This window comes from Mustela putorius, unplaced genomic scaffold, assembly GCF_011764305.1.
Source record: "Mustela putorius furo isolate JIRA1106 unplaced genomic scaffold, ASM1176430v1.1 tig00003983_pilon_pilon_pilon, whole genome shotgun sequence".
NCBI classification, from domain to species: domain Eukaryota; kingdom Metazoa; phylum Chordata; class Mammalia; order Carnivora; family Mustelidae; genus Mustela; species Mustela putorius.
Genome location: NW_025422123.1, coordinates 11,030,395 through 11,044,552, shown reverse-complemented (window position 1 = coordinate 11,044,552; position 14,158 = coordinate 11,030,395). Strand labels below are relative to the sequence as shown.

General features: G+C 38.5%; 1 protein-coding gene across 2 annotated transcripts in view; it reads right to left on the bottom strand.

Moving 5' to 3' along the window:
* The window catches only part of CDC5L (cell division cycle 5 like), a 52,929-nt gene that overhangs the window by 13,954 nt on the left and 24,817 nt on the right, over positions 1-14,158 (bottom strand). For both annotated transcript variants that reach the window (XM_045071053.1, XM_004739784.3), the window contains exons 9-14: positions 13,648-13,796; positions 11,041-11,203; positions 9,071-9,235; positions 5,924-6,004; positions 5,352-5,594; positions 1,869-2,066 (exon numbers count right to left, since the gene is read on the bottom strand). In XM_045071053.1, the coding sequence (XP_044926988.1) occupies positions 1,869-2,066; positions 5,352-5,594; positions 5,924-6,004; positions 9,071-9,235; positions 11,041-11,203; positions 13,648-13,796 (999 nt within the window). The remainder of the gene's footprint in view (positions 1-1,868; positions 2,067-5,351; positions 5,595-5,923; positions 6,005-9,070; positions 9,236-11,040; positions 11,204-13,647; positions 13,797-14,158) is intronic.

Here is a 14,158-nt window from a genome sequence, read left to right as displayed (position 1 = left end):
TTACATATCAGTGTTACAAAGAAGCTTTCCAAATAGCTTTCTAATCAATTATGATGTGACCTTAGATCAGGATTACACTGCTAACTACCATTTATTAAATAAGAAACGAAACTTTCACAACAGAAAATAGAACTTAAAATGTGACCACTGATGTTCTCCTTTCCCTGACTTTAATCTGTGAATTAAAACACAGCACAACAGCACACCCTGCTGGAAGTTAGTATGACAACGGGAGGAACTAGCAGCAACTGGATTGTAAAGATTTCACCCAATATGAGAATTACTTCCAAAAGAAATTACTTTCCCACTAAATGATAAAAGAGGCTCACAGGCATTAACCATCAGGTGCCTATACATGTGGTCTTAAAGTTCTAAAACTTAGAAAATTTTCATATTCAAAGAATGCTTTTTAAGATTCATTTCCTTAGCCCCACACAGCACCAACCACGCCAGGTGATAAGTACTACCATTTTTTATTTTAATCCTAAATAAAAACATTTTCCAAACTGCTTTCTATAAAAAGAAATTGGTGGGCGCCTGGGTGGCTCAGTGGGTTAAGCCGCTGCCTTCGGCTCAGGTCATGATCTCAGGGTCCTGGGATCAAGTCCCACATCGGGCTCTCTGCTCAGCAGGGAGCCTGCTTCCCTCTCTCTCTCTGCCTGCCTCTCAGCCTACTTGTGATCTCTCTCTGTCAAATAAATAAATAAAATCTTAAAAAAATAAAAAAAAATTTAAATCCTGCAAAAAAAAAAAAAAAGAAAAAAAGAAAGAAAGAAATTGGTAATCACGTAAGAGGAAACTGAGACCATTTCTGCATGTGATTGCCTGTAGCACCCCTTGCTCCCCCATCCCATCCCGGCCTCAGAAACATCCCTAAAGACCACCATTAAAAATCCACAAGGGGGACGCCTGGGTGGCTCAGCTGGTTAAGCGGCTGCCTCCGGCTCAGGTCATGATCCCAGCGTCCTGGGATGGAGTCCCGCATCGGGCTCCTTGCTCAGCTGGGAGCCTGCTTCTCCCTCTGCCTCTGCCTACCACTCTGCTTGTGCTCACTCTCGCTCCTCTCTCTCTCTGACAAATAACTAAATAAAATCTTAAAAAAAAAAAAATCCACAAGGCAGCCTAGTGGTCCATGAACCACAATTTACATGCCATTGGCAAAATGCCTACACAGACTCTGGAATTCAAAACACGCAGACTATACTAAGAAACCATATGCCATGAAACTCCCATCTAGTACATTTCAGTATTTCCTCAGATGTGAAAAAAAATCACAGAAGCCATTGTCTAATCCAGCTTGATGCTCTCTTGTAACAAATTCAAAGGAATTGAAGAATTAACAGAAAGGAAACAAACTTTTATAAATATGCTCCATTGGCTACAGAAGAAAAAAAAAATCTTCTTGGTACCACTGAGCTCCCTCCTTATTCTAGCACTGATGTACACTGTTCTGAGAAGTTAACATTTCTTGTCTCTTGCTCCCACATTTAAAAGGCTCTGTTTGACCTGTGATCAACCTGGAAGGCACTCTTTATTGTAAAGTCCAGCAATTATGAAAACCAACGAAAAGCCAAAGAAGATCAAACACTTCAGTGTAGTTTTCCCTCAAGAACTGCAAAAGCAAAGGGCACCTGGCTGGCCCAGTCAGAAAAGCATATGACTCTTGATCTCAGGATCGTGAGCTCCAGCTCCACAGTGAGTTGCAGAGATTACTAAAACAAATAAACAGACTAAAAAAAAAAAAAAAATTGCAAAAGCAATAATCATCTCAGACTTCAGGTCTAGTTTTCTGAAATAGTCTCCAGCAGTATTATTTGATTATTTCAATCAAGGTACACTTTAAATTAGAATTTTAAAAGGATACCAACCTCGAGCCTCTTTTCAAGTGACTCAATCCTGTCCTTTTTGCTAGCTAGGTTGGCCCGCGTGTAGCGGCTCTGCCCAGGAAGATACAAAACTTGACTGTAGCATTCTTCCCACACCTGGTTGTAAGCTTCACTTGAGAGTTCTCCGTGGCTCATACCTTGTTTGACCACTTCCATCTCCTGTACCAGAACGTCCTGGGCCTGTGTGCAGTAATAATTTCAGTAAGTTTGGGTACCAGAATAACTTGCCATCAAGAGAGAGCTTTATAAGACTAGTTTGTCCTCTTTCTTTGGATAAAGGCAAGAAGTTATGGTTGAGTGGTTGGTTTTATTTTTTCCTGGAAGGGAGGAACAATACCTAAGCAAAATGAACTAAGAAGCCAGTAAGTCGGTGCAGACTGATCTGAAAAGTCAAGCGTCCATGTATCACCAATAACATAAACACCCTTTGCCTACACTCATTGTAATAATAGCCACCATTTCTGGGGTATCTACTATATGCCAGAAACATTTACAGGTTTCACCTACATTATCTCCATATACCACAACCACTTTACAAAGTAGCTGGTATTAACCTAATTTAAAGGTGATAAAACAGGCCCAGAGAGATTAAGCAACTTGTTCAAAAACATTATCACTAGGAAAGGCAAGGCAGACTCATGACCAAGCCAAATGGTGTCTATGCTTGGCTGTGCTCCTTCCACTCTACCAAACCCATCCTACACTTTAGAGTTCACAGGATTGTGAAGGGGAACTAGACATTTCTTTTTATATATGCCTTTTTCTCATCTGATGAAATACCTGACATTGCCAGAGAAGGAGACAAGGGCACAGATCAAAATATAATGGATCACCGACCGGCTTTTACTTACTACTAAAGAAAGTTTAAATGATAGAAAGGGGGAGGGGGGCACCTGGGTGGCTCATTCACTAAGCATCTAACTTCAGCTCAGGTCATGATGCCAGGGATCCTGGGATCAAACCCTGCATCGGGCTTCCGGCTCTGTGGGACACCTGCTTCTCCCTCTCCCACTTCCCCTGCTTGTGTTCCCTTTCTGGCTGTCTCTCTCTCTCAAATAAACAAATAAAATCTTTTAAAAAATAAATAAATAAAGCAAAATAAAACCAATTTCTAACCCAAAGGTAATTCTATGGGGCTTATTTAAAAAAAAAAAAAAAAAAGATGACAGAATGAGGGGGAAAGAGTGGACAGGCCTGGATACAAATCATAGCTTCCATTGAAGGAGCTGTCTGAACTTAACATCTCTGAACCCACTTCTCATCTGTAAAATGAGGATGTATGTTATTATGATTAAGTGATACAATATACATAAAGAGCCTAGACCAACATCAGACACAATGACTCCATGAGCATACCACATGAACTTTTTCCAGCCCTTTGCTTCATAGCTCAAAACTGACAATTTTTTTGTGCCTTAAAGAAAGCTTCCAATCATTCTAGTACGTCAGAAAATAAGACAGACCAAAATACATAAAATCAAATACAAAAAACTTTAAACAATGGAAATAAAACCTACAAAAGATAAAGACTAGATACTTTAAAATAGTTATCTCTGGGCGCCTGGGTGGCTTCAGTCAGTTAAGCGTCTGCCTTAGGCTTGGATCATGATCCCAGGGTCCTGAAATCAAGTCCCACACTGGGCTCCCTGCTCCATGAGGAGCCTGCCTCCCCTTCTCCCTCTGCTGATCCCCCTGCTTGTGCTTTCTCGCTCTGTCAAATAAATAAAGAAAATCTTTTTAAAAATAAATAAATAAAATAAAACAGTATCTCTGAGGGGAAATAATGAAAACAAACCAATTTTAACATCCTTAATGAAAATCTGACACTTTCATAACAGAAATGGTATTTCACTCCCAAACTGTACTTAATAAAAATTTGCAAATTCAGCTCCGGTAATTATTAGAAAAGAGAGGGCGCCTGAGTGGCTCAGTTGGTTAAGCACCTGCCATCAGCTAAGGTCATGATCCCAGAGTCCCGGGATCGAGTCCGCACGGGGCTCCCTGCTCCACAGGAAGTCTGCTTATCCCTCTGACCTTCTCCCCTGTCGTGCTCTCTCTCACTCTCTCTTAAATAAATAAAATCTTAAAAAAAAAAAATTATTAGAAGAGAGTATGACTAAGTTATCTGAAGAATATGCTAAGTAAACAGCTGCTACAGATTCTGGAACACAGAGAAATATAAATACATACATAAAATATAAAAGAATATTCAAACTACTCTGTAATGGTTTCAAATAATCCGAAAGCACTACCTACAATTATTATTTTCCAAAAATTTTATTAGAATATACACCCACAGAGCGTATATTCTACTGGGCAAAAATAGGTCATGATAATAATTATCTAGCATAATAATACATGATCTGTATTTCAGGTTTCCAAACATACAGTAAATTCCTAAATCCCATCTCCCCCTATTTTCACTCTAAAAAGAGGAGACTGTTCAAGTATGGAGTTCAGAGTGTAATTCCCAACCTCAGTCCGATGATTAAATGTGCTTGTCACAAGCACAGGCCCTCAACAGATGTCAGTTTCCCATCGCACTTACTAAAAAAGAGTAACTGAGACTCACTCAGAAGTCAGGGACAAACTTTTTAAATATAAATCTAAACCCTCGTTTTCTCATTTTCTAAAAATCCTTAAATAAACATGTATTACTTTTGCAACAAGAAAAACAGAAAGTAAGAAAAAGGCAGAGCGAAAGCACAGGAGAGAAGATAGAAAAAAGATATCTTATGGGTTTTCTCCCAAGTGCACAATAGCCCTTACCAATCAACAGGTCTGTCACTGCCCCTTCAGGGCTAAGGCCTGACCAGTCTGGTAAAGCTAATGACCAGTCTGCTTTCAACTATGGCACCAACTGTATTTTCTCATACCATGGAACAGATTTCTATTCACAATCACAGCTGTTCCCTCTGTCAAAGCAGATATAATCAAATGCATATGGAGGAAGAGGCAGGACAGACTTCATACAAGAAAACGTTTCTGTATTTACTTATCCAAAAGGATAGTGGGAAATCCTGAGGGGGGAATAAATTCAGTAAACAGTATTTCCTTTCTGTAACTGGTGACTAGGTGAAAGGAACATTTTGAATATATGCTTGCTTTTCATATTAATCTAAATAAATGAGGTTTAAGTATTAAAAGTATTTAATTCTATTCAGAAGTAGCAGAGTTAAACACAGGAAATGGCAATTGCAGCAACTATCCATCAGACATAGGCCCATGAAACAAAAACACCTTGCCACCTAAGCCAGTGATCACCTGAAGAAGCTCTGTCACAGAAGGGGAAGGGGGAGTGGTCAAGTATGTCTTCTTCCTAACACTTAAGATGAACATTTATCTCTTAATCACATAATTCATTTATGACTATCAGCAAGAGAAAATAAGCTCACTCTCGTCCATGATACACAGTTACTTAATAAATACTTGAATCAAGACCGAAATATTCCTACTCAATCATACCTTTTTCAGCTCTTCTTTGGAGAATTTTTCGTAAGGGTTATGTTCCAGATAGGCAATGTGTTCTGAATTATTAGTACCAAATCCTACAGTTTTTCCTTTTTTATTTCCAGATGGTTCATAAGGGTGATGTAGAAGGTCATAATGAAGCATTGTAATCATTTCTTTTTTTATTAGTTCTTCACTTTTTTGTAAATCTGTTAGAGGTGGTTCTACATTTAGAGGTCTTAGAATGGTTTCATTCACCTAAAATTTTAAAACAAGTACAATCACCAAACATATCACTGCAATAGTGATGCTATTACTTGTTCTAGCATGAATTAAAGAGCAGTTTTACATTTTTAAAAGAAACTCTTTTTGTACCAAAAGAAACTTTTTCTAGGTTTCTTTTATTCTAACTCTTCTAAACTCTTATTTGTACCAGTGAAACATTTTAGAGATTAAATCTGGGAACTGCTTTACTATATTCCAGAAAGTAGATAAAATTATGGTTTCACAGACTTTATGAATGATAATAAAAACATCAATCATAGAAGAAACTTAAAACTTCCTAAGCCAGAAATTCTAACACTTACTTCTGATGGTCTTGGCAGATCTTTCTGGACAGCTTTGTGCATTCGTTTCATTTCCTTTACACGCTCTGCTTCTCGTATAGCCTTAAAAAATTATTGTTATATCCATTATTACAGCTATGCAGTATTTGCCGCATTTCAATAAAGCTGAAAACACTTTAATCTGTAAGAACATGTATGCTCAAGAGCTAATGCTATAGAAATCTGTGGAAGTTTGTAGAAAGACAATACAAGGCAACAGAAATCAGTCTATTCATTCTCTCATTACAATACAAATTAAGAACTGCCAACAGCTACTAGAGCATTCTCCAAGCTTACATGGCTCCATCCATCAGATAGTCATTCTTTTCTTATTTAAATTGGAATCCTAATAAAAATCCTAGAAAAAAAAAAAAATCCTAGAAAAGAGCACAGACAGTAATGTCCCTAACATCAGCTGTAGCAATGTTTTCTAGATATGCCTCCTGAGGCAAGGAAAAAGAAGCAAAAATAAACTGTGGGAGTTACATCAAAATTTAAAAGCTTCTGCACACTGAAGGAAATGATCAATAAAACTAATAGGCGACCTATTGAATGGGAGAAGATATCAGCAAATGACAAAACCCAAAAAGGGTTAGTATCCAAAATATATAAAGAACTTACACAACTTGACACCAAAATACAAATGATTCAATTAAAACATGGGCAGACGACACTTCTGTAAGATGACATCCAGATGGCTAATGGACACATGAAAAGATGCTCAACATCTCTCACCATCAGGGCAATGCAAATCAAAAGTACTATGAGATAGGGGCGCCTGGGTGGCTCAGTGGGTTAAAGCCTCTGCCTTAGGCTCAGGTCATGATCTCAGGGTCTGGGGATCGAGCCCCGCATCGGGCTCTCTGCTCAGCAGTGAGCCTGCTTCCCCCTCCCTCTCTCTCTCTCTATTTGTAATCTCTGTCTGTCAAATAAATAAATAAAATCCTTAAAAAAAAAAAAAAAAGAAAGAAAGAAAAGTACTATGAGATAGGGGCACCTAGCTGGCTCAGTCTGTAGAGCATCTGACTCTTGCTTTCAGGGTTGTGACTTCAAGCCCCACACTAGGTATGGAGCCTACTTAAAAAAATTTTTTTTGAAAAGCTACAATGAACTATCATCTCACACCTGTCAGAAAGGCTAAAATCAAAAACACAAGAAATAAGTGTTAGCAAGGATGTGGAGAAAAAGGAACCCTTCTGTACCGTTAGCGGGAAGCAAACTGGTACAGCCACTCAGGTAAACAGTATGGGAAGTTCCTCAAAAAGTTAAAAATAGAACTGCACTATGATCCAGCAATCATGTTTCTGGGCATTTACACACAAAAAAACATAAATACATTAACTCAAAGGCATACATGCACTCTTTTTTTTTTTTTTTAAGATTTTATTTGTTTATTTGACAGAGAGAGATCACAAGTAGGCAGAGAGGCAGGCAGAGAGAGAGAGAGAAAAAGGAGGAGGAAGCAGGCTCCCTGCTGAGCAGAGAGCCCGATGCGGGACTCGATCCCAGGATCCTGAGACCATGACCTGAGCCGAAGGCAGCGGCTTAACCCACTGAGCCACCCAGGCGCCCCCATACATGCACTCTTATGTTTAGAGCAGCATTATTTACAATAGCCAAATTAGAGAAGGAGCTATCCATGGACAGATGAATGGATAAAGATGTGGCATGTCTGTGTGTATATACATATCTGTATGTGTGTGTGTGCATGTGTATATGGATAAATAAGACATAATACACACCCACACACTACAGTGGAGTATTATTCGGTCTTTAGCCATAAAAAAGAATGAAATCTTGCCATCGGTAATAACATGGGTGGAGCTAGAGAGTATTATGCTAAGTGAAGTAAATTGGTCAGAGAAAGACAAATACCCCATGATTTCACTTGTATATGGAACTTAAGAAATAAAACAAGCAAAAGGGAAAAAAAAGATAAAGAGAAAGAGAAACCAAGAAACAAACTCTTAACTACAGAGAACAAAGTGATGGTTATCAGAAAGCAGGTGGGTGGGGGGTGGGTAAAATAGGTAACAGGGATGAAGGAGGGCACTTGTCATGATGAGCACTGGGTGTTATATGAAAGTGTTGAATCATGACATTACACACCTGAAATTAATATTACACTGTATGTTAACTATACGGGAATTGAAATAAAATTTAAAAATAAAAATAAATTGGAATCCTAAACTTAGAAGGGACTCTCAGTTGTTTCTCTTGCAATACAACCCTCACTTCCACCCCAAAAGTTACTGATTTTTAATTTAAGAAGCCCAGCCATTGAACGTGCTGTTTCCTGATTCTCAAATCATGAATAATTTGAGTTAATACATTAGAATTTCACAGCATTTCAAAGAGTAAATATACAGCAAAGTAACTAAAAGAGCTAAACACAAAAAGTACTACCCTGTATCACCCACTGAAAAGCACATTCATGTGATTTTTTTTTTAATGTGATTTCTAAAATATATTTGTATTGATGCTATTCACACTTCAGTACCATAAAATTACTCAATTTCTAAAATTATCCTGACATGGACTGCAGCAAGAATTCCCAAAATGACCTCAGTGTGAGTTCAAGATTCACCACTTTCCAAACATGAAAGCTGGGAAAGTTAATTAACCTGAGCTTATTTCCTTACTTCTAAAATGAAGCTAATACCCATCCCATTTACATCACCAGGCTGGTATGTGCAATGAGTAAGTAACTAATGGTAAGATGTATCAGTACAAGATGTTACTAATATTATTTCCACACACTCTAAATTTCCCTCTCCATCCCCGCTTGTAAACTCTCTGAATAAAAAATTAAAATCTTTAAAAAAAAAAAGACTTTGTATTTTAAAGAGGTATAATAAATTTGATATGAGATATTTAAATTATTATATAAATACACATACACATACATACACATTTTAAAAACACCTATCAAAATATTCTCAGTGTAGTATTAATTACATGACTGTATTATTAATGACAGTAAATAATTTACTTCAGGGCAATCTTTTTAAATATTGAAAAAACTTTTTTTCAAGTAGGGATCTTGAAACATTTAACGACCATTCTTCACTCTCTCAGACACTGACACACTCAGCAACTTCATACTTCCTTCCAAGCACGATCACCTACCTGCTTGCGTGCGTCCACATCGGCAGCATCTTCTATGTAAGTATCATCTACTTCACGGTCTTCCAGCTCCTTCTCAGCATTTTCTGGCAGAACAATTTCGAAGTCATTCTTAGGGGCAGGAAGGCCCAACAACCCTAAACGGAGATGTTCTCGAGATTCTCTTTCCTATAGAAAAAAATTGGTCCTTCTCAATTCACACACATTAAGAATTCAACCAATATTCTCTAAGAGTTCCTGAAAAAGAATTAGCCTATTTCAATTCTAGAAAAATGATCCCTAACTTCAAAGCTGAGACAAGTTTTTTGCCTGATTCCTATCTCACTTTCTTCTCTAAATTAAGATTAAAAACTCTGATTTTTGACCAATACAATTACTCTGGATATTCTACAGAAGGTTTGGGCATTACCTCTGTAGGGGCAGAAAAATCCTTTCAGATTTCCATTTAAGGAAAACATTTCTGACACTGAAATATAACAGCAAATGGAAAGAAGTTGTTCAAAAGTCAATCTGTCCTTGGACTAATAAAACCTAATCTGAAAAGATAACTTGAATTTTTGTGTGTGTTTATTTTTAATAGAATTATCACAGGGTACCTGGCTGGCTCAGTCAGTAGAGCATGTAACTCTTGATCCCGGGGTTTTGAGTTCAAACCCCATGTTGGGCAGAGTTTACTTAAAAACAAATGGAAGGAAGGAAGGAGAGGGGGAAAGAGGGAGAGAGAGAGAAAGAAAGGAAAGGAGGAAGCAATTACTAGATCATATAATGGCCAAAGAAAACAGTCTACATTTCCCCAGAGAAACGCCCTGGTACCCAAAGTTTTCCCCAGTACATCCCTGGCTTACCTTTCCAGTGTCATTCCCCCAGCTGCATTACATGTATGGTAGGTGTGAGGACCTGATGAGCTGCTATGTCCAAATTATGCTCCATGCTTACTCATATCATAGCCTCCATCTGAGATAGCCCCCAATCTACTGAGCATACCTCCTCAACGAAGGCTTTCCAAGTGCCCACCCAGCAAATGTGGTAATTTCTATCTTTGGCCACCCTAAGTATGTTGGTTTTACTCAGAGAGCTTATTCTGTTCTTATGTTATAACTATTTTCAGACTTGGTTTAGTATGCCAATCTCGCCAAAGTATAAACTCCCTTAAGACAAAGGACATCTTTACTCAACCTCAGATCCTTTCAAGTCTCCAGATCAGTGCTTTACACACATTACATTCTTCATTTGTTATCATTTAGCCATTCACAGCTGACATTAGTTGGTATCAACTTGGGCATCAAAAAAAATTCTAAACTAACCAAATCTATACATGAAGTTAGAATTAAATTTGTAAAATGAAAATAGACCAATGAAGTTGGAACTCATTAAAAGGAAACTCACAATGATTTTCTGTGGCATCACATAAAAGGATTCATAGTGACATAATAAAAGCAATAACAAGGGCAGAAATAAAACTGTGGCTTTTATAATTAGCTGTCTAGATCAGTTTGCAAAATACACAAAGGAAAACTTCACTAAGATAAGCAATAAACATCAACTTATCTTTGAGATCTAGACTGTTCTTCCAAAAATATAGAGCAAACAGAGGAATCATAGGTTCAATAGGTTCAAAACCTAATTTATGAGATTTTCCAAACTCAAATTTTATTTTACAGGAATAGAATAAAAAAGTATCATTCAAGAAAGTAAACTATTTAGTCATTAAACGACAAAAAATAAAACAGTATGAGATACAAGGAGCATTCCTATCAGTGTAATCAATATTCACAAACATATTACGAATAAGTAGGCTTATGAAACCAACAGGATCTCCTCCTCAAGTCCTCCAATCGTTCTTTTCTGGCATCCTCAGGTGTAGTTTCTTAAGGTGTATGCAATATGCACCAACAAGGGGAAATATTTTAATACGGCACTCATGAGACAGAACAGTTTTTTAAAAAAAGTATTAAAAGGGAATTGACATGTACCATCTGCTTCACATAAGAGGGGTCACTGTAGTCTGCCATTCCATCCTCAGGATTAATGTTTAACTTGTCTCGAAGAGGCGTTCTACCAGGGGTGGAGTTAATAACTGGTTTGGGAGTTGTCCCACTGCGGGGAGTCAATCCTTCAGATCCATGAGATGGAGTCCTAGAAAGGCAGAAATTCCAATTAACAGAAGTGCCAGTTTTATCTGGATCATGCTTTCAAATGTTTTTTTTGTTTTTTTTTTTTAGAATTTTTATTTATTTATTTGACAGACAGAGATCACAAGTAGGCAGAAAGGCAGGCAGAGAGAGGAAGGGAAGCAGGCTCCCCGCCGAGGAGAGAGCCCGACGGGGGGCTCGATCCCAGGACCCCGAGATCATGACCTGAGCCGAAGGCAGCGGCTTAACCCACTGAGCCACCCAGGTGCCCCTCAAATGTTTTTAACATCAACTATTTTATGTGAAAATAATGTGAAAGCATGAAAGAAACAAAGATCACAGAAATTTTGTCTCCTTACCTGGTTTTAAGTTAGCTCTCTAAGTTAAAATACAGGTTTAATTCTAGCAGCTTAATATGTACACATCATCTTTTCACTTCAATGACTTCAAGTTACATTTGACACTCTCTTGCCCTGCTGAACTAGGCCCACCAAACATTATTTCAACCTTTCCGTGGCACACTGCAGGGTGGCTAAGAACATGGAGGTCAGCCACCAAGCTCTAACACCCCCAGGAAACTCTTTTTGAGTTCAGAGTCTTCATCTTATCATCTGCCCTCACCACCAGGGTCTGTTGGCTAGAGCACCACTATCACGGGTGTACATGACAGTTCCTCCCTTTACATTTTGTTTGGAAACCAAATACCAGGCCTATATATGAGTGAGGACAGAGATTCTCTTAGGTATAAAGTCCATAGACTCTGCAACTTATATTTTAATTGATCAAGGTCTTTCATTGTTTTGTTGTTATTGTTGCTTATTTCCTGTACCTTGGCTCGGCTGCAGACAAGTGGCACTGCCAGACAGGTGTTCCCAAAGGTGAGGTGGGGTATTATAATGGGACACAGTCCCTGTCCCAAAGGGGCTTATAGTCTAGTTGAGACAAGACATACATGGAAAAAGAGGGATTAGGCTCTCCTACAAGCCTTCCAAAAGTGTTAAATATCATTTAAGGATTTGGCTGCCGATGTTTCTCAATCCTGCTGTCAGGTACAGCTCTAACAGTTTGAGATGCTTCCTATACCAAACAACCAGGAGGAGGACCTACCCTAACACTGAAAATTAAAAGTAAAGCCCAAAGATTTCCAACCTTAAAAGCTTAAAGTTCATTTTAATATGACTCACTTCTATAGCATTTTTATCTTAAAAAACAGTAACTTGGGCGCCTGGGTGGCTCAGTGGGTTAAGCCGCTGCCTTCGGCTCAGGTCACGATCTCAGGGTCCTGGGATCGAGTCCCATATCGGGCTCTCTACTCAGCAGGGAGCCTGCTTCCCTCTCTCTCTCTCTGCCTGCCTCTCTCTCCATCTACTTGTGATCTTTCTCTGTCAAATAAATAAATAAAATCTTTAAAAAAAAAAAAAAACAGTAACTTGGGACACCTGGGTGGCTCAGTGGGTTAAGCCTCTGCCTTCGGCTCAGGTCGTGAACTCAGAGTCCTGGATCGAGCCCCGCATCGGGCTCTCTGCTCAGCAAGGAGCCTGCTGCTTCTCCCTCTCCTTCTCTCTCTCTCTGCCTACTTGTGATCTCTCTGTCAAATAAATAAATAAAATCTTTAAAAAAAAAACAACTAACTTAAAACAAAAATTATAAACAAAGACTGACTTTGACCTCTAGTTAATAATATGCACAAGACAGTGGTAGAAGTGAAAGGCACAGAAACCTGCAACTTACTTTGAAATGCATTTAAAAATTGGGTGGACTTACAGACAGATATATGATAAAGCAAACAGAGTAAGATGTTAACAACTGCAGAATCTAGGTGGGAAGTAATATAGACGTTTGTTTTCCTACTCTTTCCAACCTCTCTGAATGTTAGAAATTTTCATAATAAAGTGCTGGGAGAAAAGCAGTAGTAATATACAGATAAAGGACTACAATTTTCATAAAATTCAACAAATGATCATGAAGAGTAGACTCACTCGTCCTTTTCTTTTTTTTTTTTTTTTAATATTTTGTTTGTTTATTTGACAGACAGAGATCACAAGTGGGTAGAGAGGCAGGCAGAGAGGGAGGAGGAAGCAGGATCCCCGCTGAGCAGAGAGCCTGATGAGGAGCTCAATCTCAGGACCCTGAGATCATGACCTGAGCCAAAGGCAGAAGCTTAACCCACTGAGCCACCCAGGTGCCCTCATTCGTCCCTTTCAATCAGATAAAATGACTTCAGAAACAAGGTGACAGCATCAGAAACTCTGAAATAAAAAATAAGTTCCAGATAGTTTTAACCAATTCCTGGATATTATTATGTTATTTACTACTATGAGTGAGAAGAAACCAAAAAGGCAGGTTAAACACTTATTTCCATTCTCCATCAACATCTAAAGCAAACACGCCCAACCCTTGGATTCCAGTTTTCCTAAAACAGGAAAAAAAACAATTTACTCACAGTACCTGAATGGGGTAGAAAGAACTGTGTTTGGGGTCTGTACAACCTGCCGCTGTGGCGTCACACCTGAGAAGTCACTCTCGTGCAAAGGCGTGTTAAGTCCACCTTTTAATGGGGTGTCCACATTGGTCAGAGCCATGAGATTCTGAGCTTCCTGATAAACAAGAAGGTAAAGAAATGTGTTTTAACAGTTCAGGCAGGATAGCAGAATCCTCTCTTCTGGTCCCATGACATGAATCTCAAAGGAGACAGAATTCTTATACCTTATCTTAACGAACACCAAGAGAGAAAATGAACTTCAGGCCATGGCAGAATTCAATATCTCCATTCCTCTGTCAGTCTAACACAGCACATCAAAGGTTTTGGAATGAAGTTTAAAATGTCAAGAAATGTTTTGAAATGAAATTATCATGACCCAAAAGCTTTATTACCCGTCCCAAATCTCTTTACAATCATAAAGAATTAAGAATTCAAATTTCCCAATGTGATCCAAGGCTAAGTGTCAGAACACCCAGA